A 25,748-nucleotide genomic window follows, 5' to 3' on the forward strand; every position below is an offset into this window, starting at 1 on the left:
CATGGGTATGGAGACATCTATGCAATGCCTCCTTTCTCCTTCCCTTTTAGAAATGCATGTGAGCTGCCCAAAACCCATTTTACACAGAAGCGGGTGCTACTTCTGGTATTGAAATGTCTCACTTTACACTGGCTGTCCTTTGGCGTTACACCTCACCTGTCCTCTCCCCGCCAGAACGCAGAATTTTGTGTATGGGACCAGCGGCAATATAAACAGTCACAATATTTAGGTTGTTTTCCAGATTGGCTGCAAAAGCTAACATTATCTTTTCAATTGGAAATAGTGTTTTTATAAAAGATCCATTTGTATAGCAGGATTTTTTTCCTCCAATGATGACTATTTCACATATAATACATCCCCTCCACGGAGAAAACTTGAATGCTTCGTCTCTAAAAACAGTCTCTTGAGACTGAGTACTGTTGATTAATGAAGTGAAGGTGAAAAGACAAATGCAATGAGGTGTGGTTCAGCTAAGCAGTCAAACTAAACCAATTTGGGGACCATTAGAGTTTAAAAAAATAGGGGGAGAAAGAAGGGTGGAGAGAACCTGTCTGGCATTCTGCAGGGCAACAGGATAGGGTGGGAGCAGGGACAAGGAACTTGGGGGGAGATGCTGCTCATGTGTTTATGTAGGAAGAAGGTACAGAAAGGGGAGCAGTTAGTCAACATGCCCTTTCATGTGCCGCGACATTCTGGAAACCCGACTGGCTCGTTCAATGGAAGCTGGATTTCTAGTGTGGGCAGACCCCATCTAAGCCCAAAGATGTGTTTTTCTCTTCTCTGTCCAGCAGACTCCAACCCCTCCCACAGGCTGCCCCCCACCCCTCCCACAGGCTGCTTATCAGTGGGCCCATTTGCACACCTGCTGGTGCTGGGCTGAACATCCATGACCTTAAAACGGGGTTTGGGGGTTTCAAGATGAAAAAATCCAAAGATCTCTCATCGGTTCTCATCAGTCAGGTGACCAGAAAGTATATAAGCACGAGAGCAACTGAGGTAATGCCTGTTCTTGTTCTCTGTAGACAACAAAAAAGAACAGAGCTAGATATTAAAGTGGGGCTTCAAATACACTTAAAAGAGGTTATGTATCTGCATTAGCAATGAGACAGGGACACAGCGGACTGCTGAGTATGGGTCTGGAGGGTCACTTTAATCCAAGCATCACAACCTCTCCACGGTGGAGACAGGAAGACAACTCCTTACTTTGCAGAGGTAAGGACGGGGGCAGCGTTGGGGGTCAGCTTGCGTTGTCACGTCAGGAAGGCCCAGCTGTGTCAGCACCTGTGGGGTCTCCGAGTACGACATGACCTCCTGTGGTCGGTGGCGCCGAGTGTCACGTGAACGAGATCCCCTCTGAGGACCCTGCGAAGGGAGTCTCAAAACCAGCACTTTTCTCCACTTGATCACATGCCATTTTTCATAGTGTAAAACATGCTGGGACTTCCTGACAGTCCAGTGGTTAACACTCTGTGCTTCCAATGCAGGGGCACAAGTTCAATCCCTGGTCAGGGCCCTAAGATCCCACATGCCCTGTGGCCAAAAAAATTTCTTAAAAAAAAAAAAAAAGAAAACATGCTTAAGCCAAGTGCCAGAAAATCACAGGGAGTAACATGCAGATGACTGTGACTTCCCACGTGCCTTCCAAGGGACCAGGGAAACGATCTGATAGGCCTTTTCCATCCGTAACAACCCTGCATGTGTTTAACTTGGTGGGCATCTTCCGGGTACAAGGCTTCAAGGAACAGAATTTCTGAGGTTGAGTGTATATGGAATACTAACATGATGCACCAGAAGAAATGACTGAGGCTGATTCTCAGGGATAAAAACCACCCCCGCTTCACCTCTTATTTTTTTCTTACATTTCCAAATTATCTGAAACACCTATCCGGAAACAAGCCAAAATCCCTCCTATTTTAACCTCCCTTGGAACACAGGAGAATCTAAACAGCTTGTTACAACTGCACTGCGGACAGAAATGGACAGAAAGCAATCAGATTCGAAGCAGCTGAGCTGGCAGAGCTTGGCAGAGGCAGGGTGAGGAATGCTGCAAGTTCATGTCTGTTCCTCTCCATTTCTCTTGGCCCAAGATGCTCTGATTTTATCAGCATGAAGATATTAAAAAAACACCTACATGTGAGACAAGCCACAGAGCCTCCTCCTCGGGCCAAGTCATATGTGTCTAACACAGTCCCAAGTGGGCAAGAAGTGTTTCCAGGCAGTCACCAGAGTCAAAGGCGGTCTTCTTGAATGTGGGGAAAATCTCACTTTAATTGCAAACGCCTTCATTTACAAGCATATCCAATAATGAACAAAATGAAGAGCTGTGACTTTTGAACGTGTAGATATATAAAAATCTCTGGAAATTCAGGTAGTCAAGACAAGGGTATTTCACAAGGAAAGCAACCCCCCCTCCAGCCCCCGCCTCCCATTTTTCAGAAGACTTTTGAAAGATCACAAGGCATACTCAGAAGTTCACAGTAGCAGGTTGTACCTTGTAGGGAGAGAAGAAAACCTTCTTTCATATTATCAGGTAAATATATACCAGTAATCCCACCTGACAAAGGCTGGTGGTGGGTGTCCCCCCCGAGGCAGGCGAGGGCAGAACACGGAGCAAGAGGGGTTTCTGAGCGGGGATGGGAAAAGGGGAGCAGAGAGAGACTTGACACCACGAAGGACCAAATCCATCAGCTCCCCCCACACGCCACACTGTGACCCCAGACACGTGCGGACAAGAGCAGCCACCAGGGCGGCCGCTGACTATCCGCCTTGCCATGGATTATCAGAGGGTCTCAGTTTGGCCCACGATCAAACTCCTTGACCAACAAACTCAAAAACTGTCACCGAATTTAAATCATAAAGTAAATGTCTAAGGAAATTCTTGTTTTATTTATGTATTTATAGGGACTCCTTACACAAATAACATTCCTGTCCTCCTAAGGGTTTCTTCTATAAATTGGAATGGCCGAGGAAAAGCACTAACTTTGACTTGATTATACATGTTCAAAAGAGAAACAAGGAGTGAAGAGAAAAGCATTGGAAAAGTCTTCGACTCTGGGGCTCAGCACGTACAACAGACGCCGTGGACAAAAGATTCATCCGGGTTGTCAGGTAGTTCTGATGCCGAGGGAAGACTAGGGGAGCCCACCCCACCCCCCCACCCCCCCGAGAGAATTTCTACAGTTACTCTATCATGGTGCTCCAGCTAAAGCATAGGTTTTAAACTACAGAGTTTCAACTTAACATCTAAAATTTTAAACTGTAGCATTTCTGTGACAAATAAGCTCAGAGAGCTCATCTCAGAGGAAAAATTAAAGAACTATTGCTCTGATGAATGAAAAGTCCGGCTGTCGCTCTTGTTCGCCCCGACTTCCAGGCTCAGGCAGACACATACGGGGGCGGCGGCTCCTTTGTGGCCCCGTTCACAGTGGCGTCATCGTACGGGGGTAACAGCACCTGGGGAGAAGAGAAGATGCGGGTCAGAGGTTAAGGGTGCACACCTGCTCCCCTGGGCTTTATCTTAGCTCAAGTTTCCCCATGACGTGTACCCGTATCAACTGTTCAGCAAGTGGCTGGATTTTGGGGGGAGGAGAGATTTTTGAATCCATAAAGTAAAGGAGAGAGATTTCTGGCCTTCTCTTGAGTTTTCCAATCCTTGTCCACTTGTACCTGGATGTCACAGTGCCTGAGGGGGCCAGAGGGCTGTGTTTCTAGGACAAGGAAGCAGGTGGGAGTGGCTCTGAAAGGAACAAAGGCTCTGGGGTGACGTGTATATGTGTTCACACAAATAGGGCAGGCACCTGACTGACCACAGGGCCGCGGGTGGTGAGACCTGGGCAGTGAAGCGGGAAACACAAGAGCTTTGGTATCAACCTGGACTCCAAGCAGGGACTCAGCCACATCCTATCAGTATCGCCACGGGTAAGTGAGCCAACCTCCGTTTCTATATCTGCACCACAGGGATCCCTGAGAATTAGAGGTCTAAAAGACACCTCACATGCTGTGATACACACCTGACCAGGCTGATGGTATCTATAAATGGCTGGAGAGGAACGCACAAAAATCCTAAGCTCATGAACAACCTTTCTGTTCACATTTCAAGGACAAAAATAACTGCACATAACCGTTTATGAACTGTCAACATAAGAAGACAATGGCTGACTTTGACTCTGCAGAGTATTTACAAAACAGAGAACATCAAGTCCATGTGGCTGGCCTCTATTTAGTCAGCTAACATTTATTGTACACCTACTATGTGATGGTTTCTGCCCTTAGGAATTCAGAGATGAGATGCCTTGAGACACCCTAAACAGCTCCAGGTCTTTGTGGAAAAAGAAAGAATATTCACAAATGAAGTGGAACCAAAAAAAACCACATTTTGTTATTAATACTTATTAATACTTTTTCTATTATGAAAGTGAAAGTCGCTCAGTAGTGTCTGACTCTTTGTGACCTACAGTCCATGGAATTCTCCAGGCCAGAATACTGGAGTGAGTAGCCTTTCCTTTCTCCAGCGGATCTTCCCAACCCAAGGATCAAACCCAGGTCTTCCACACTGCAGGCGGATTCTTAACCAGCTGAGGGCGAAGCTGGTAAGGAAAGCTCTTCTATTCTATTATGGACATGACTTAAAGTGGTAAATGTCTATCAGTTCCATGAATTGCCACGCCTAGTATCTATCTCCTTTGGCTCCTAGAGGACACTAAAATTCTCTTCTCAAGATTCTCTTTTTGTCTACACTACTCCCACTTCCCCCACCACCACCACACACACACACACACACACACACACACTCCTTTTCTAGTGGTTCAACAAGTGCGGGGCCGCAGCCCTTGTCTTCCTTAACCCAGGGCCTGTTGGCCAGTAGGCACACGGACGTCGCCGGTGGAATACCTGGGTGCACTGTCCTGCAGGCTGGCCCTTGGAGTCTCGTATGGTTGGTGGGGGGCGGGGTGGAGCTGGGACACTGGTAGGGGGCCTCTGCAGGGTTAGGGTCCCCTCAGGAGACAGAAACCACCCCGTGGTGTGAACAGAAAAAAGTTTAACAAAGAAATACGGTATGAACAGGAGGTGTGGAGAACTCACTGAGGATCAAAAAAGGAGAACGCTGACAGCTACGAGCGCTGAGGGAACTCACGGGAGGAGCAAACGTGGAAAGGGGTCTCCCCCCAAGGCTGGGGAATCACTGTTGGAGACGGTGTGGGGGAACCCACTGGATGGTAGAGAGGCTTCCTGCGCAGAACCAGGCCAAGCGAGCGAACCACCCGACCGGGCGCTGGGAGCCGGCCGCAGAGGCGCTGTTCACGGGGACGGGGAGGTGCCGCTGGCCCTGGAAACTGCCCGAGACGACGTGCGTGCTGGAGGGCGGTCAGGGAGACGGGGTGCCCCGGGGGCCACGGACAGTAAGATCTGAACGCTGCGGGGCACACACAAACTGGGAGGGAAAACGCCTTCCTCCTCTGGCGCCCCCTACCGGGGAGGCTGGAGAGCAAGGTGGCGGGCGAAGGGGTGACGTCACCAGGCCAGCTCCGCCTGGGCTAATGGGAGTGGGGAGGAGATGGACTTGAGAGCCGCACCGTGGGAAGCGGGTCACCCAGCGGGACATGGGTAACACAGCAGGAAGCGGGTAACTGGCTCAGCACCCACAAGAATGCCAAACGGGTCTGAGAACCATTCCGGAAGTGGTGGTGAAGCCGCAGCTGTGAGTCCTTCCTCCCGGGCGTTGCCCAGGAAGACTCAGGGCCAGGGCTCGGCTGCTGCTGGCGGCGCTGGAAGGGAAGAGCGCCCAGAATGCACTCAGTACACGCGCCCGTCCGAGGCCAGGAAGCGTCCCCGTGTGCCCCCACAAAAGGACCCCGTGTGCCCTGCATCCAACAAGCCAACGCTGACTGAGGACACAGAGGGTGCTGGGTCATGCCCCCCCACACACACACGTGAACACACCTCGCTGTCTGTGGACGAACATTCGTTCTAGAGAACTGGAGGAACTGATCTTTGAAGTGGCCCCGGCGAGATTCTGCTTGCCCTTAACAGCATCATGAAAGGGTGCAAAATGAGGACCTTATTTAATTTATGGAAGTGGATTTGCACCTTTTCCATGTTAGGTGAAAAATGGAAATTTCATACCTCTCCTCTGTAGCCCTATATGACCCACTTAAGATTACTATGAAGCCAAATGCCTGTGACTTTGTAACTTTACTAAGACCTGTGTTTTGTGTTTCAGCCTGCCTGGGGAGGGCAGCGATGGGCGCATCACGCTGATGAGCGAGACTGACGCCCCGCGGGTGTGGACAAGATGTCCAAAAACAGACAGGGACAGCATTGAGGCAGGCTGGAGGGCAGGGAAGCTCCTTGGGAGGACCAGGCGGCGGGAGAAGAAGGCTGCCCGGCAGGCAGGGAGGTGGGGGCACAGGTGCAGGGAGTGGGCTGGGAGCAGAGGCTTCCTGGGAACCCAGCGGCTATGATGTGATGCTCAGGGTGGTGCAGAAGGGGCGGGAGAGACAGGCCAAGGTCAGAGCACGGAGGGGACCTGTGTCCCCCTCGAGGAGCATTTCCGATCTCTGGCAGCAGCATGTCCACTAGGAAGCCTGCCAGTCTCAGCTGAAGCAGAGCGTATTCTCTACTCTAAAGCGACAGCCCAGCAATCTGCAACTGCATGTCTGACCTGAGGACTCAGCCTCCAGCATGTGTGTGAGCAATAGAAACATTTGATTTTGTAAGACTCGGCATCAGCTTTATGCTGTACCATCTCACTGAGCAATCAGCTGCTTCCTATCTGTCACTTTCCTTGGAGGAATTACCATAAAACACAGTGTGGCTACTCAAAAAGAAGTGAAATCAGTCATCACAGCCAATTTATTCCCCCCCCCCCCCACGAGCCAAATGCAACACTCAAAGTTTCCAAAATGTTCACGGATGATTAAACACAAAACTGTCTTGAAGAAGAGAAACTGCTGCAAGTTTGTCTTCTGCTTGCCAAAAACTTATTTTCACATTAGGTTTGGCCGTATGTCACTGTTCCTTGCTATTTACTTTCAAAGTCATTTTCAAGTTTCATTTCGTATCATTAACATCCTCATGGGCTTTCTCTCTCAAAAATTCTGTTGCCTTGGACCCTATATACAAACTCAAGATGCCTGGTGAAGATACTGACACCCTCACACTTGTCTTCACCTCCCCGTGCCCACGTACTAAATACAGACCAGAAAATACTCTTCACAGAGCACTTCATACTCCTGAATTACTTTCAATGAACAGTTCTCCAAATGGAGTTGGTTTTAAATTCTGAAGGGATAGTGTTGTCTTTGTTTAAGCTATATGACGTTAATTTTAATGATGATTTCAAGGAAGCCTTGGTGAAATAAGGATTGCCATACTGCTTCTCTTACAGTATGTTAAAACTTTCTGAAAACACTGGCTATTGTCCTTTTCAAGTAAAATCAATGAAGCAACTTGGGAATCTGAGGACATAACTGCAGGATCGATTAAGACAGAAAATGCCAATTAAGATGCCCTACAACACAAAACTTAACGGAAACGTAATTATTTTGACATTGTTAGAAGAATTATATTAAAATAGAATTATTTTGACATTGTTTGACATTTAGTTAAGCCCTGTTTTTTATTTTTAAAAATTTGATCATTCACACATGGAAAGTGACTGCAGCCATGAAATTAAAAGACGGTTGCTTCTAACCCTATATGCAAAACAGAAAAAGAGACACAGAGGTACAGAACAGACTTTTGAACTCTGTGGGAGAAGGTGAGGGTGGGATGTTTCGAAAGAACAGCATGTATACTATCTATGGTGAAACAGGTCACCAGCCCAGGTGGGATGCATGAGACAAGTGCTCGAGCCTGGTGCACTGGGAAGACCCAGAGGAATCGGGTGGAGAGGGAGGTGGGAGGGGGGATCGGGATGGGGAATACGTGTAAATCTATTGCTGATTCATGTCAATGTATGACAAAACCCACTGAAAAAATAAATTAATTAAAAAAAAAAAAAAAAAGACGGTTGCTTCTTGGAAGGAAAGCTGTGACAAACCTAGACAGCATATTAAAAAGCAGAGACATCACTTTGCTGACAAAGGTCAGTATAACCAGAGCTATGGATTTCCCGATAGTCATGTATGGATGTGAGAGTTGAACCATAAAGAAGGCTGACCACCAAAGAATTGATGCCAAAGAATTGATGTGGTGCTGGAGAAGACTCAAGAGTCCAACTGCAAGGAGATCAAACCTAAGGAAATCAACCCTGAATATTCACTGGAGGGACTGGTGCTGAAGCTGAAGCTCCAATACTCTGGCTACCTGATGTGAAGAGCTGACACATTTGGAAAAGACCCTGATCCTGGGAAAGATTGAAGGAGCAGGAGGAGAAGGGGATGACAGAGAATGAGATGGTTGGATGGCATCACTGACTCAACTGGGACATGAATTTTGAGCAAGCTCTGGGAAATAGGGAAGGACAGGGAAGCCAGGTGTGCTGCAGTCCATGAAGTTGCAAAGAGTTGGACACAACTGAGCAACTGAACAACAAATCAATAAACACAATATGCATTATATATATGCATATATGCACAAATGCATTATATATCTCAGCCATGCACCGCTTCACTTCAAGCAATATTCAATACAACCAAGCTCTAGTCTAAGCACAGACCCCAGGAGTTTGTCTTATTAGGATCTCAACTACAGAGTGAGGGAGGGATGGTGAAACTCCCTTTCACACAGATGGAAAATCCCTCTTGTCAATGACCCCAGCAGGGCATCTGCTCCGTAGGAAGATTAGCATCTATCTATATACAGTACCTTCTTTCATTGGGAGCGGTCATGCTAGGGGACATGCACTACCAGGAGAGTAGCTCATCATTCATTTTGATTCAACTCAGCAAATATGGAGAGTATTATAAGGGGATCTTCATCCTCAGCTACGTCAACATACAGAACAGTTGGAGGGAGAAACAGATTAACATCAAAGGTTGCAAAATGGAACACCCTGGAATAAAAGTGGTTCCAACTGGCCGTACGTCTGCAAGTCATTAAAATTTGGAAAACTCACTCACTCCATCAAACACTAAGAAATGATAAAATGCTTAAGAGTAAAGAATTACGTATGGGGGAAACAGTAAATGTAGTTTCACTGTAATATCAGAGTTAAGGTTCTGAAGGCTTATTCGGAACTCTATGGTTGATAGGATTACAGTGTAGGTAATGTTATATAAATTATCTCTTGACATTCACAAAACTATGTGCCAAATTTTATATGTGTGCATTTATTATCCTGGGCAGAGTGCTCTCATCAGATTCTCAAAGAGCCATCCAAGATCCTGGGGTCCCAGACTGTAGCGGAGGTGGGTGCAAGGCATAAGGCAAACTGCACTGGCAGTTGGTCTGCTGGTTCTACATCCTAATAAGGGTGAAATAGGTTAAGAAGAAATCAAGGCTCAGGATGAGGGCCTGTGGCACCTCATCCACCTTGGAGCAGGAGAAGCCTTAGTTTAAAAAAAAAAAAAAGAACTGATCGATTATCTCACAGAGTCAGACATTTGGGAAATATTACTATGTAGTGGACAGATCTGATAGATCATGGCAAGGTAAAAGGTTAAAAACTCGGCAGCTGAAAAAACAAAGCAATTTTTGCTTGGGGAAAAAAAAAACTGTACAAGAACAGGGATGTACATGACAGAGCTCTGCACTGAGCAATATTTTCTTAAAATCAAGGAAAACACTAACTGGAGATGTAACAACAAAAATCTTGATGTGACTGTATTAGGCAGATGAAGGCAGTGGAGAATATAGGGAGAATAAAACTTAAATCCTGTTCAAGAAGTCAAAAGGAATCTCAAATTGATCCTTGAAAAATCGGTAATGTAGATGAAATATGGAGGTAAATACCAGAAGTTGCCAGTGTTTACTTCTGGACTGGAAAAGTGGGGAATGGACAGGAAAATGGCAGCAGACCATTGAGAAATAAACCTTGCACTACCTTGATTTTTAGCTATGCACATGTTATACTGTGTTAAAAATATTTTAAAAATAAAAGGATAAGCATAGCAGTCTTGAAGGAAAGAAGTCAATCAAGGAAAAAAGTCCTTGCAAACCTGAGGTCAGGGGGCGGGCTCAGGGCCACCACATCCCTCTCGTTTCCTGGCCAGTGGGTGTAAGTTACACATTCGCTCTGAGTTTCTGCAGGGACCCAGAAAAGGACCCCAACTTGCCAGAGATGATCCGTCCAAGCCAGGAAGGGTGGTGGGCATGGGACACATGCAGAGAAGACACTAACAAAACAGCCAGGGAGCACAGTGCAGTTGGGGTTCCCTGCCCAGTGAAATGTGTTTCCACAGAGCACTGGTCAGCAGGGCCCCTGGCCTGTGTGAGATTCTCCTCCAGTCTTGTGAGACCCAAGCTCATCTAGGGTGCCCCGAACACCAACAGAAACTAGAGAACTAGGATGTCATGAGGGGCCCCCAGGAAACAGACGTGAGCCCTGGGAAACAAAGGACTTCCTCATTTAATACACCCTCTTCACGCCACTCAGGCCCAGGCCACTAGCAGCCCACGTTCTGGCTCTGTCCTGTCTAATTTATTTTTATGACTCCCAGCATGGCAAGTTCAATACCAATCAGACTCCTTTTCCCTATGATTTCTCTCACATGTGTTTTCCTTCTTGTCATTCCACAGAAAGCCCAAATAACCCCAGGTTCAGGTTAAAATCACTTCCAGAGATCTGAAATATTCTAGCCGCAATTACTCTTCTCCTCTGAATTATGCTATGCAACTGTGTTCAGTCATGTCTGACTCTTTGCGATCCCATGGACTGTAGCCCGCCAGGCTCCTCTGCCCATGAGATTCTCCTGGCAAAAAGACTGGAGTGGGTTGACATTTCCTGCTCCAGGGGATCTTCTTGACCCAGGGATCGAACACTCGTATCTTATGTCTCCTGCACCAATAAGTGGATTCTTTACCACTAGTGCCACCTAGGATCAGACAAATGAATTAGTTTTTAAAAGTAAAACATCAGTTAGTTATTTCCATGTTCTTTATAGATAATATGAAGTCATAAGAGTAACACTAGAAATGGCAGTAACTATAGTACAGCACTCTGAACTCAAAGACAAGACCACTCTTCTGAAACACTCACATAAGCAGCTTATCAACTAAATTATATCCTCTCTTGTAGTGTTAACTGTCTTGTATGTTTACTGTTCTCCCCTCCAAAAAGTTTCTAAAAGGAGTCTTACATTTCCATGCCCTTTATCAGCACAGGTTGTTAGACAGAGGTGTGTCCAGATATGAGTTCTTTCATTGCATTTCAGCTACATGGCTGTGGTCAGATTCTAGAGGCAACTGGTGGTGGTGGTGGTGGTTGGGTGAAACTCAAACTCTGAAATTAGACCTGGGTTTAAATTCCAGCTCTGTGAGGTATAAACCCTGGGGTCCCGAGAAAGTTAGTAAAATCTACCTGAACTTTGGCTTCCATGCTTATAAAGTGGAAACCACAACTGACACTCCTCAAAAGACGGTTGTAAGGACGTCAGGAAGGCAACACACCTCACACACAGGCTGAGCACTGGGGTGCTCAGTAAATGCAAGCATTTGCCAAAAACTGCAGGATAGTCAACACAGTGTTATTCTGTCTAACTAGGTTCAATCACACCCCTTCCTTAAGAAAGGGACACCAATAAACATTCTCCTCACAAGCTGCTTCACGTGGGTCACAAAAGGAGCTCCTCTCCCCGCCTCAGCTCTGGGGGCTGCAGAAGTGCGGCAGGGTAACACGTGAGCTGCTCTGAAGCAGGCAGATGGCTGGATAAAAGCCTCAGGGCAAGGTCACTGAACCAACCACCAATTCCACCTAACTCTGACTCGACCTAACTCTGACTTGTGCTCTCTCTCAAGAATCCTGACAGCATCTCCATTCTTGACTATGAAGGATATATCCTACTGCCCGGCAGAGGAACCATGAGTAACTCCTCTGGAAAAGGAGGATTGATTCCTTTGACCTCAAAAGCTAGGAGTGGACGTGGCATCACCTCCCCCACAGCTGATCTTCCAGCCCACCACCCCTAGCCTCACCCCTCCCTCCTTTAGCAAACTTAACAAAAGGAACTGGATGATGAGAAAGAAGACAAGATGGACACAGTTCTCCCTACAGGCTGCCACGTCTGCAGAGGGGTGGGCACCTCTCATTTAGTCACGGTTCTAAAATCAGAAGTGCCTGCGGCTGGAACACCACGTCCATTCGTTCGCTCCTCACGCCAGGACAGCGGAGCAGCCGCCAGAGGGCAGGTGCTGTGCCCGCTGCTGGGAGGCAGATGAGGACTGAAGGCTGGAGAACGCCCACCGAGGAGCTAGGGAGTACGTATGTGAACTGTCCCCGAAAGACTGAGAAATGCCAGCAAAGGTGTAGATGGTGTGCTTTAGCTGAAGACCTGGGTGCTTGAGATTACAATGGCTGAGCCTTGGAACAACAGGCAAGACCCCAGCCGGATTTGTCAGCAAGGCCGGGAAGTGGAACCACCTTCTTGATAAACTCACAGTCCTCCTCACCAGGAGGCGATGGGAGCTTTGGTGATGCCACGTGTGAGAGGCGCCCATGGGCATACATGCGTGAGCTTGTACAAAACCAACTGCCCTTTGCTCTCACCAAAGTGTGGACAAATAAGGAAGACACCACTGTAAATGGAAACTTCCTTATCCTTCTGTTTCTTTGCCTCCTTTGGGGGGAAGGAGGCAAGGGGCATGGTGTTCGTGAGAGCACCACAGCTCATGAGACCTACAGCTGTTGGTAACACATCAGTTAACAGCCCCTCATAGCTGATTCATAAGTAAGATGAACTTGGCAGGATGAAGTTATGACTCCACTCCCTCCTCTGGCTTCAAGAAAATATTACAATGTAAGACTGTAGAGCGGAGATTGATGTTGTTGTAGAGATAATGCTAAATCTGTTCTTATTTATTCAAAGGACAAAAAAAAAAAAGCAAACCACTAGCAAACTCAGATTTAAAATATAACCCCACTAGTTACAAATGACTGTTACATAGCAAAGTGGGAAATGACATCACAGTTGGGAAACGCTACAGTAATAAACAACAGAAACCCTGAAGACTTAAATCTGGGGATGACAAAACCAGATTTACATTTCACATCAATTTGACAGCAATGGAGAGAGAAAAAAAAAAAAAAAAAACTTAAGAGAAAGTAGACTTCAGGACTAGAGGCTGAAACCCTAACCCTAACAAATTTAAAGATGACTCTTTAGTTACAGAGGGCTCCCAGTAGCGCAGTGGTAATGCATCCACCTGCCAATGCAGGAGACACAGGAAACACGGGTTTGATCCCTGGGTTGGGAAGATCCTCCGGAGTAGCAAATGGTGTGTGTGTGTGTGGTCAAGTCATGTCTGACTCTTTGCAACCCCAAGGACTGTAGCCCGCCAGGCTCCTCTGTCCACGGGATTTCCCAGGCAAGAATACTGGAGTGTTGCCATTTCCCTTCTCCAGGGGATCTTCCCGACCCAGGAACCGAACCTTCGTCTCTTGTGTCTCCTGCGTTGGCAGGTAGCTTCTTTACCACTAGCACCACCTGGGAAGCCCAGGAAGTGAGAACCCACTCCGGTGTTCTTGCCTGGAAGAATTCCATGGACAGAGGAGCCTGGGGAGTTATAGTTCAAGGGGTTGCAAAAAGTTGGACGGACACACACACACACACAGAGCTGGACACGACTGAGCACGCACCTTAGTTACAGGCTTGGGTGATTAAGTGGACACTGCTACCACTCACTAGAGAAAAGCAGCAGAATGGAAGAAACGGAGTGAGCACTGCCACGTGACCTCTCTCTGGAGATGACCACTGGACAGCTGGGGATGTGGGCAAGGGCCTGATGTCGGTCACATAATCTAAGCTACTTCCTTCAACTGAGATAAAAAAAAAGAGAGCAAGCCAAACGGTTTATTAAATATTGTTCACTCATCGACAAATGTTGGTCATACTGTGTACCAAGCACTGAAGTAAATTATTCGCTTTTGACTATAGTTTGTTAAATATAAGCTTGACTTAGACCTGTTGGCAAAATAATAAATATGTGAGAATTAAAACTTTCTTAGGATAGAGATCCTTAAAAGAGAACCAAAAGATTAGGTGCCGCTCTTTGCCACCCCACTTGCAGGAGAGGAAACCTCTATCCAGGCCTTAAATTCCCCAGGATGGTTCAAATAGCTGTCCTGCAAAGACCTAGAAAACTGAGCTCCAACTGCCAAGGAGGCATGGGTCTGTGAACAATGTGGGCCAAATCTGGCCTGCCATCTGTTTTTTGCATGGTCTGAGAGCTCAGAATGGTTTTTTTTTTTTTTTTTTAAAGAAAAACATTTCGTGATACGTTAAAATTGTAGAAAACTCAATTTTTTTGAGCCCATAAACAAGAGTTTTATTGGAACACAGCTACACGTGCTTGTGTATGTATTGTCTACACCTACCTTCACACTACCACAGCAGGGCTGAATAGTCATGACAGGAGACCACACGGCCCGCAAAGCCAAAAACGTTTATTGTCTGGCTTTTACAGAAAAGTTTTTTTAATAGACAAAAAAATTTTTATAGAAAAAATTCTGACCTTAGAAGATGTGATAATGTGAGATGTGAAAGTACACAGCCCCAAATCATTCGCATCATTTAGAGGCACTAGAATCTAACAAAGGTCCATTTAAGTTAATCCCAAGTAGTCAAAATATTTATTTATGTCTTCACCATTTATTACACCCATAATGGTCTACAATGTTCCTGGTTTAAAACAGGCAGTCATTTATGTGGCACCTTGGATGGGGGGAGTTTAGGAGAGAATGGACACGTGTCTATTATGTGTGGCTGAGACCCTCCACTGTTCAGGTAACACTACCATGACATTATTGTTAATCGGCTATGCCCCAATACAAAATAAAAAGTTTAAAAAAAAAAAAAAAAAACAGGCATCATTTACATTATCACCACATTTGCCCTTTTATTCAAGCCAAAAACGAAAGGAGGGATAGGTGAATCGTGACTCTCCATGATTAACTAAAATAGCCATTTGGGCATTTCAGACAGGATCATTACAAAACAAAGTCTGACTTTATCCAAGACATCTAAAATAGCTGTTTCCAAACTTTCTAAACACTCCCACCTGTAATACACACACACACACGTATATTTAAGACATACACATAACCATATATTTTTGATTCTAAGGTACACATTTTTATACATTTTAGCACCTGAATTTAGCCTGTGGCTTGTAACTCACAGCACTTTACAATAAGAGGCATCCAAAATAATGATGCAATATATAGCCAATGACATCTTGTACTCAATGAATTCATCGAGTCAGGAAGAACATAAACAAATTTGGAGTCTAGTGAGGACCACCCATGCTGCCACCCCTGACTACAGAAGGAGAAACTCCTGACTATACCAGGAGTTTCCTGGTGGGCCTAGGTTCAATTCCTAGTTGGGGAACTAAGATCCCACAAGCCACGCCAATTTTGTCAATTCACAAAAATCCACTATAAATTGATATTACAGGAGAAAATTACTATTTCCCTTAATTCTCAGCAGAGAAGCTACTCAAATTCTTTCAGATTATACTTATATAGAATTCATACCTCAAATCTTTTGAATTGGGTCAAAAGTCCTCCCTGGTGAGATATTTGGGCAGGAAAACACCAAAATGATATAGTAGCCCAAAGAGAAAGTTAAAATGTAATTAAGGATCTCATGTTCGAATAAATGTATCTCAAATAATGACATCTAAATATATATACATATACCTTGATCAAAATAAATATCTAAAGAACTGTATTTTTTATCTAAAATGAAAACACCTGACGGTTGAGGCGGGCGAGGGAACACTCTGTGAGCTGTCACCGCAGAAACCTGACCACAGGTTCCAGCCGCTCCCTGGCGCCCAGGCCTGAAGGTGCCATGCCACCTACTGCGCCCACCTCCGCAGGACGGGACTCGACCCTGTCTTCCAGGGGCTGCCCGCCAGGCTGGGCTCTGCTGCCTTGCTCAGCAGCTACCAGGCCCCCCTGGACTGGAAGGACTGCTTAAAATTCAGATCCCCCTTTTACTTGGTCTCCTTCACCACACACTTCTTCCATCCATCCCTGGAATCAACAGGAAGGGAGAAATGTCTTCCACTGTGCTTTCTACCACTCAAGAAATCAACTGCTTAATTTCTACTGGAATCTAATCTGTTGTCTACAAACTTTGCTTTTTCATAGCTGGAGCACAAACTTCTATATTCTGCTTTCAAAAAACCATCAAAAGCCTTTCTTCTGCTATTTGCACTGCTCATGATTTTTATGGGCATAAGGACATCTTATCAAATGGACATGCCTTTATAAAATCAAACCAGTTCCCAATTAGTAGACAATGAGATTAGATACTTTTGCTATTAAAAACCAATGCCAGGGGTTCCTGGTGGCTCAGTAGTAAAGAATCCACCTGCCAATGCAGGAGACACAGGTTCGATCCTTGATCTGGGAAGATCCCACATGCCTCAAGGCAAACGGCACAACTACCGAGCCACGTGCTGCAACCACGGCAGCCCTAGAGCCTGTGCTCTGTAACAAGAGAACCGCCACAGTGAGAAACCCACGCACCGCAACGAGAGTGAGCCCCTGCTAGCCGCAACTAGAGAAAAGTCCTCACACCAATGAAGACCCCGCACAGCCAAAAAGGAGATTAAATAATTTATGAAAACAATGCTACAGGACATCTTAAACATATATATATTTACTTTGACTTCCTTAACATATATTCCCAGAAAATTTCTCAGGATGTTAAAAGATAAAATTCAATGTCTTTGTCCCTAGAATAAAGTCAACATGAACCCTATTGTGGACATATGGGATAAAATAAGCAATCAAGTTCTGAGTGTGTATTAAAGTAAAACACAAAGGAGAGGGTGATTTCATTCTTGGTTCACTGCAAAGCTACTCTATACTTTTCTTCACTCGCTATTATAAGAAGGTTACAACTCAGCAACTGATTAATATTTTTTATCCAGGATCACAATGGAAACTGAATTATTTGAACTCTTCTTTCAGAAGCTTTAGGTGTCAAAATATCAATGTGTCGATTTGACTGCTCCAGATATTCTCTGGATGAAGTAACTGTAAAGTTATATGGGTCAGAGATAACTTTCAACAGATTAGGATTTTTTTTTAAATGCTGTATTTTACTGAAGGAAGGAAAGAAATATGAACTGAAATAATGTCAAGCACTGTCTGATTGAAGCATGGAATACATTAAAGCAGGGAAAATGCTTTCCAGGGAAAATCTCAGTGGGAATTCAGTCCATGATGTTTTTCTATAAGAACCAACAGAGAAATCTATCTGAAGCCACGTGCACATATGAAGCCGAGTGACAGAAGGCGGGGCTATTCAGCACAAGGGAACTACAAGAACCTCCTGTTCGCACTGGGAACTCAGCTCAGTATCACCTAATAACCTAAATGGGGGAAAAATCTGAAAAAGAATATATATATTCCTAGAATATATATAAGGAAAATATATGTATACACATATACATATACATGTATCTAAACAAACAAGGCAGCTGCCTTGGTGTTACCTAGTTTATTTTTAACTTTCCTTCCACCTCTTTCTTTAAGCCACCCTCCTCCCTCCCATTCCTTCCCCTGGGAGCAAAAATAAGCGACACAAAAAAGTCCCCCTGCTCTGAAAGTTTGTGACTTTTCCTTGAGAAGAATCATCTAAATGAATCGCTTTCCTGCTTCTCTCCTCTCTGCCCGCCCACCCCCCACCCCGTTAGGGAAGAACACGGGCCGTGGCCGCAGCCGGCACGGAGACGGTCCAGGGGGACCGCGGGGCGGAGAACGGGCTGCAGCAGGGCTGAGGCGGGGGTGAGCACCGCCCCCGGCGCCCCAGGCTCTCACCGCCGTGTCCTCTCGGGAAGTTACCCACTTGGTGCCTCAGTTTCCTCTTTGGTACCCAGGGGTCAACTTCAAGGACTCTTATGAGACCAAGTTCATAGACGTAAAGCACTCGGCCCAGAGCCTGGCAGACGGCAGCCGCGACCTAAGTGTCCGGGGAGAGACCCACACACGGTACAAGAGCGGGAGACAGGACAGAGGCAGAGAAGGGGGTCCTCCCTGGGGTTCCCCAGCGCTCAGCTGGATGCCGCTTGTATGAACACCGCCGAGAAGACGAGGGCTGGCCCGTTAACTCTCGGTCCCAGAGGCAGCTCCTACCCTTCAGGTGAGGCATTTGACCTTTCTAGTTAGTCACAGCAAGCGGCGTCCTGGGCATTCACGCTTGTCCCACGTTCCCTCATTATCGGCGATCGCTGCGGCCTCTGACGGCCCTGTCCAATCTCCCCTCCTCTTCATGCCCTTTGCTACCGCCCTGTGTCACAACTGCCTCATCTTCACCACCGCCCTGATCCTGACCATGGAAATGGTCTCCTGAATGTTCTCTCTGCTTCTCTGAGACGTTGCCAAGTCTATCTCAACCTCTCACAATTTTAAAATTAAAAATAAAAAGCTTAGATCACACAAACTACTTAATTACAAGGGAAAAGAAGATACCTAAAACGGAGATACTACAAATAAGATGTCTCTCTTATATTTTAGTACTCAGCAGGTCACAAGCTTCAGAGCCAGTAACTCACAGGCTGAAGTTTCTAACCCTCTAGAAGTCCTGTTATTGAAGAACGTTCTTCCCCCCACTCCCTCCCAAGACCCTCTGGTTCACACAGGCAGATGACAGTGGTCAAGGGGCTCTTGTGTGAGGTTATGTTCAATGGACATGAATCTCAAATGCCCAGGACTGGAAGAGATCTTCAGAGCCGGCCTGGCTGTGTGTCTGTGCTCAGTCATGTCTGACTCTTTGGGACCGCATGGACTATAGCCCACCAGGCTCCTCTGTCCATGGGATTTTCCCAGGCAAGAATGCTGGAGTGACTCAAGTTTTCACTGGTATTAGCCGATTAAAAGGTTTTAACAACTCAATTTGCATAAACTTTAATGTGAAAGAAATCTATTTCTATAATCCACAGGTTTAGTATTTTAATATGCTCTTCCTCTTAAGGCTTGATTTTGATGAAGGCAGGAGAGTGAATGTGGTATTATGTAGTATGTATCCAGAACGTGACTTCTACACCATTCTAAAGAGAAGACTGCATCTCCTTAGGGTGCCTAATCCTGTATGGCAAGTGACTCAAAGGGATATTTTAAATATTCAGGTAAAACACTACAAAGGCTGTTAGGTCCTACCCTAACTAATACTCAAAAGTAGTCTGGACCTGACTACTTAATGAAATCAACAGCGAGGTATTTCTTTTGGCCTAGGAGTATCACGGAGTAGGAAACGGCAACCCGCGCTAGTATTCTTGCCTGGAAAATTCCATGGACAGAGGAGCCTGCTGAGATATATAGGCCATGGGGTCACAAAGAGTCAGACATGACCAAGCACATATACACTGGAAGAGCATCATGGGGGGAAAAAAAAAAAAAACCAAGACCCCAAGAGGCATTATGAACTAATAGTGCTTGTGACCTCTCTATCTTCAGGTGTTCCTCTCGAAGATTTTTGCTTTGGTTTAGTTAAGAAACTAGAGTGATTAACCCTGAGAATAATCTCCATATTATAATAATCTCCATAATCTAATAACTCTATTCTCCCTGAGTAGTATCTGGAGAAGTAGGTATTTGGCGAATAATATGTGTACTGTTTTAGAGAAGGAAACAGAAGCATATTTATTTTCTACCAACCAGAGCCACAATTATCTTTCCACAGAGGTCATCGAGACTCTTCAGCCTGGGAGAAAAGCCATCTGGCTTAACACTTGATAGGAAATGAAAGACACAATGTGTTATTATGTCCATATGGATTCCCAATAAAGACATGGGCAAAGGGGAAACATACATTATTACACACTATGAGGATCTTAATAAAGCTAGGAGACCAGGGGGAAGAGCAGAACTACATCATTCAAATCCCTATTTAGGGTCCAGAGGGAGGCTCCAGTATATTTGCTGCTGCTTCCTTAAATGCAAACTAGAATTCCTTTAGTACTAGTTAAAACAATCTTTAAATATGTAGAGCCCTCTTTAAAAATCTATTCTCCAATCCTAAAAATGCAGATTATGATCTTAACTGAAAGGAAGCAGGTTTCCTTACAGAAATAGCCAGATTCCAGGTCTGGGACAGGATATGGACAAGGCAAGCCTAGAACAATATCAAGAGACAGCAAGGAAGCAATCAGACCACCTGAATTATAGAAACGCATCAACTTGAAGAGGCTCTAATCGGGAAAGATGGCACAATTTGAGCATTAATAAGGATGGTAATGTACTAGCTATTTAGAAAACAATTTTGCTTTTCCATTTAGAAAGTCTGAAATATGGAATAGTAGGTAAATTTTACTATTTAGGCTTACTGGTAAAATTAATCAAAATAGCTGTCCTTCACAGAACATCCCCAGCTCTAATATAAGAGGCCTGTTTTCATTAGATCATTATTACTTAAAAAAGAAAAAAAAATTACTAGAAAATGATGGAACAACCTGTTTGAAAACTGATAAAGAGAATAAAACCATATAAATTTATCACTGTCCCATGTACCACTGGGTAATTAAAGAGAAAGTCAGGGAAAGTTTTCTTCATAGGAATATTCCAGATGATTAATAAATGAAAACTAATAGAATGTCATCATATTTCAGTTCCTAATGAATCAATATCAATGGCTACTGACATCTCAGATAGAATCAACTAAATGTTATCTGCCTCCTGATGAAAGAACAAATGTATCAACTATAGTCTTGCAAAAAAGGAAAAAAGGAATATGGAAATAAAAATACAGGAAGTCCTTAGATCCAACTACTAATTTACTGAAAATACAGAGAACTATATTAGAGGTACGCAATCAGTTAAGTCTAGTTTGTAGGTCAAAGTTTCTTTAAAAAAAAAAAAAAAAAGTATAAAGTCTTAAAATATATATTGACCCACAGATCCTGTTGCAAATAAACTGCCAGGAAAATTAACATGAAGCAACTGAAAATCTAAATACATATTGGACATTTTATGATATTAAGGAATTATTACTTTAGATATAATAAGGACTCTTTAGAATAATATTCACAATACCATTATTTAAAAAAATAAATCCTTAAAAACACTGCCAGAAAACTGAGACTTTAGATGGTGATCTATCCCTATCTTGCGTTATCCACGCAAGCTATGAGAAATGATAAATCTCCCTTTCCCAGGAATACCATTCATTTAAAAAAAGGGGGGGAGTTGGGGGGAGGTTCACTGGGAACGTTGAGAAAAGTAAAAACACATCATCAGTTTCCTTATCTTAAAAATGGCAAGTTGATAAAGAATGCCTAAGATAATGACTAATAACCACCATCGAGCAATTCCCTAGGACCTTCTGTCAACATACCAGGAAACAATCACAGCTGGCCCCAGTCCATGGTCCCAAATCCTAGCTACTATTAACTACTGCCAAACTGGAAATCTTTCTGAAGAAAGGCCTTCTATTAGAAGAGCTGGGATGTCTCAACAATTTTTTTTTAAGTACAACTATTTTAAAGAGCACGTAAGCCTAAATAAAACATACCTGTTAATTCATACCTAATTCTGAATCTCAAAGAACAGAAAATAAAAGCGTCCTCTACAAAACTGGTTGGATGCATTTTAGGGACTCACTCATGATTCTTAAATTCTCTAGGCACCCCAATTTTTACAAATTTCAGAATATCCTTTGATCTGAGGTATATCTATACAACACATATCTATTTATGTAGCCCTTCCGCTTTGCTTCTATGAAAAATATGCAAAACCTATATGTATGTATGTATGTATATATATACATAGGCTTCCCTGGTGGCTCAAAGGTTCAATCCCTGGGTCGGGAAGATCATTCACACACAAAACCCTTCAAAAACCTATGAAAAACCACCAAAGGTATATCCAAACAAACACGTGCAATATGGGCATTATTTTCTCTGAAATACTTTTCAAAAATGGAGGTATTATAAGTCCCATACATCCATAATATTTAGGATGAGGCTCTGATAATATCTTGCTTGTTTAGCAACTTTTCTGGTTCCTCAAATCCCCAAATTTCAAACTTTTTTACTAGTTCAGCAGGAGAATAAATGTATTCTGAGATGTGTTTTTAAATGAAAACTAGAAAGATATTGATAGGTAACTAATACCCAAGAAACTGCGAGAGAGAAGGAAAACATTCTTTAAGTAGCTGTGTTATGTGGCAGACTGGATGGGAAGCGTGTTTGGGGAAAAATGGATGTGTGTATGTGCACCGCTGAGTCTCTTTGCTATCCATCTGAAACTATCACAAGTTACACTCCAATAAAAAATAAAAAGTTAAAAAAACAGTTACAGTAACTGTGAAGTTGTTTTTTTAGAGACGTACTGACCCAAAAGGAATTCTCTAAAGGTCAAAGGTTTAGTAGGCAGAACATGTTTTCCGTGATCAGTGCACACGACTTTGCAGGTGTCCCAAAGGGCACACTGGGCTAGTGCATCTAATCACAGTGAAGCCTCTTCTTAAACCGCTGCTCATGCATTTCTGACTCAAGTCGACACCTGCTAACTGAGGACATAGGAAAACTATTCACATAAAATACTCTTTCTTGCAGAAATCCCACATACATCTCAGTGCTACCAGCTAGCACCTGTCTATTTAGTATAAAGTCTGAAGTTTGTTTTATCCCCATTTTATGCACGAGGAAGTCAAGTCAGGAAAAGGCTAAATTGTATCAGTGAGGCCAGAGTAAGCCAGTGACCACAACTTAAAAGACAAAACCAAAAATAAAATCCCATTCTAGTTTAGAACCATCTCACCATTTCTATCTATCCTTTCATCTGTTCTGTCCATTCTGTTGCCTCCAATCCTATCCTCCTGGACCCATCCCAGGACCCATCCCAGCTGTTCACGTCACCCATCACCATCCTTCCCCTCAGCATCCCACACCTGTACCGAGCACTGCATCAGGCACAATGATGGGGACACAGGAGGGTAGTACCTAGAGAGCTTGTACTTTTAACACAAGATAGGCAAGATCATTTGCACCAAGGACAAATGATTTTTTGAAGACTTCCAGTGAAGATGTGTTGCCCAAAATCACACTTAATAGGTTTAAAAAATTTAAGTATGAACAACAGATCATCTCAATTCTTTCACTACAGCTTACATATGCAGGACAAGTTTTAAAAACACAGTAAACCTCATCACCTGGCTAACTCAGTTGGTACAGCCTAAGACTTTAAAATGCAGTAAGCTCTGCTATTTGTTCTACCTATACCATCACATTTTAAAGTTTATTTTCACATGTCAAAGGAGAAGATATATAGTCATACAGAATTGATATCTAGAACTATCTAGCATGGTTTAATAATGCAAGTTTAAGATACACAAATGTGGAGAGGCACATATTATCTATTTGTAATCATTTTTAAATGAATCAAAAGCTGAGACATCTAGATTTTAATATCGTGTAAGGAAAACAAAACACATTTCGTTCAACTATGAATCCTTTGATGACTAAGCAGCTCATGAATATGTCTCAACAACAGTGAAAAAAGCAGCAAACACTAGAAACGCATAGAAGCCATCATATAGCGGACGTGTGGAGATCTCCATGTGAAGTAACATCACACCTACCGTAGTGTCGTTGCTGGTAACATAAACCAGGACATCAGAGGAGTTCCTGCCATTGATATATCGGTAGCAGTTCCAAACACAGCTAATCAGGTAACCCTGCAAAAAAGTAGTCATTATTAGGACCTTAATCTTCAAACTTCAGATAATTGAATATATCGCCACAGATAAAGCCATATTGCAAAGTGTTTATTTACATAAACTTTAAACACACATTAACTCTACTAAGCCAAAAAGCCTTTAAAATGATGAATTATGGGTGCAGTAACTTTCTGGCCAAAGGGGACACTGCAGCCTTATTCTATCACACCACGCAGAAGGTGATGGGGAGGAGTGGGCTGAAAGCAGGAGAAAATTTCCAGGAAAAAGGCATGACAGGAGCATCCTCTACAAATATTTATTGCCCCTCAGAGTTAGAGAACCACCAATTCATTAGCCAAGTCTCACCACATTTTAACTCTGGATCATTGGGAGTTTTACTCTGCATCATTATATATAATTTTATTATACAAGTCAACTTAAAAAAAAAAGAGGTTCACAGCATGTCAATCTGCTTCATGGTCAATAAAATCCACTAAAACATTTCCATTTTCATAATGAAATATCCAAAGAGGATAATTAAAATTCAGGTTCAGAATAAAGACATACTAGAAATAAAGCAAGAGCTCATGGGAAAGGTTTAAAATATGAACTCTTTGCACTTTCATTCCCATCATGTGTAATTAGATTAAAATGAAATGATTTTAAAGGCCCTTTCTAGCTTTGAAATTCTTTGATTAAAAGACGTTTAAAGATATGGAGAAAATGGAGCCCTCCTACATTGCTGTTGAGAATGTAAAATGGTGCTATGTGGAAAACAGCCTGGAAGTTTCTCAAAAGTTTAATAGTTACCGCGTGACCTGGAGAGTCCACTCTGAGGTATATACCCCAGAGAAATGAAGACCTTATGTCCACACAAAAGCTTGCATTATCCATAATATCAAGAGCAAAACAATCCAAGTATCTGTCAAGACTGGACAAACAAAATATTCCATTGTATGATGTTTAAACAATGGAATATTATTCAGCAAGAGAGAAACTTCTGATACACGCTACGGCATGGATGAACCTTGGAAAGGTCAAAGAAGCCAGTCACAAAGGATCACGTATTTTACGATTCCATTTACATGAAATGTCCAGACTAGACAAACCCACAGAGACACAAAGCAGATTAGTGGTTACCAGGAACAGGGGATGGGGGTGAGGGAAAACATCAAGTGGTAACAATGTTCTAAAATTACACTGTTTAACCACTGAGCTGTGTTTATACAACTCTGTGAATATATTGAAAACCACTGGATTGTACATTTAAATGGGAGAACTTTATGAGATATATATATATATATATATGAGAACATGATATGTGAATTGTATCTCAACAAAGTTGCTTTACAAAGAAGACATTTAAAGACAAATGGGGTATGTGTCAACACTTTTCAGCAGAGTAAAGTAAAGGTTCTGTTGTGTACTCAGAAAGCTGTCTGAAGCTGCATTTGTACTTGGGGGTTATTATTTCCTACAGTTAAACTTTCTGTGATAATGTAAAGATGAAAATGTTATTTATTGTGTAATGCTATTTTAGTAAAATGTCTTCTGAATGGCAATAATCTGAAACCAGAGAACAATGGGAAAGAGACGGAAAGGGTATTTTCCTTGAACGTTGTACACAGTATGTTCGATTTACACGGGATTTTCAGTTAACCCAACAATGTTCTTACTTCTCCATAAAACAAAAACCCTAGACTCAGTGAGCATTTTAATACAAATAAAATAGGAATGCTTGAACATTTTCTGTTGTGTCCTGTGCAAGAAGATGTCCACTATTTCAGCATTGAACAGAAGGTTCTTTGTAAGGCAAGAACTCTTTCTGACATGAGGCCTCCAAAATGATGAACCTCCAACTGAAGGTTAAACCTGGAGGGGAAGTACCCGGTGTCCAAGGCCTCACAAGTCCAGTCTGCACTCTTGAGAGCCCCTTGCAACACTCGGAACACACAAACACTCCCACAGGAGAAAAAC

The 25,748-nt window shown here is 43.6% G+C and overlaps 1 protein-coding gene across 2 annotated transcripts in view; it reads right to left on the reverse strand.

Annotated features, from left to right (window-relative positions):
- Positions 1-2,865: 2,865 nt before the first annotated feature.
- LAPTM4B (lysosomal protein transmembrane 4 beta) overlaps positions 2,866-25,748 on the reverse strand; it is a 61,065-nt gene continuing 38,182 nt past the window's right edge. The window contains exons 6-7 of one of the 2 annotated variants that reach the window (XM_061123701.1): positions 23,694-23,789; positions 2,866-3,453 (exon numbers count right to left, since the gene is read on the reverse strand). In XM_061123701.1, the coding sequence (XP_060979684.1) occupies positions 3,376-3,453; positions 23,694-23,789 (174 nt within the window). In that variant the 3' untranslated portion in view covers positions 2,866-3,375. Of the gene's footprint in view, positions 3,454-23,576; positions 23,790-25,748 lie in introns of those variants that run through there. The other variant, XM_061123700.1, reaches the window with a different exon arrangement.

The sequence above is a fragment of the Dama dama genome, chromosome 21 (genome assembly GCF_033118175.1).
Source record: "Dama dama isolate Ldn47 chromosome 21, ASM3311817v1, whole genome shotgun sequence".
Lineage (NCBI taxonomy): Eukaryota > Metazoa > Chordata > Mammalia > Artiodactyla > Cervidae > Dama > Dama dama.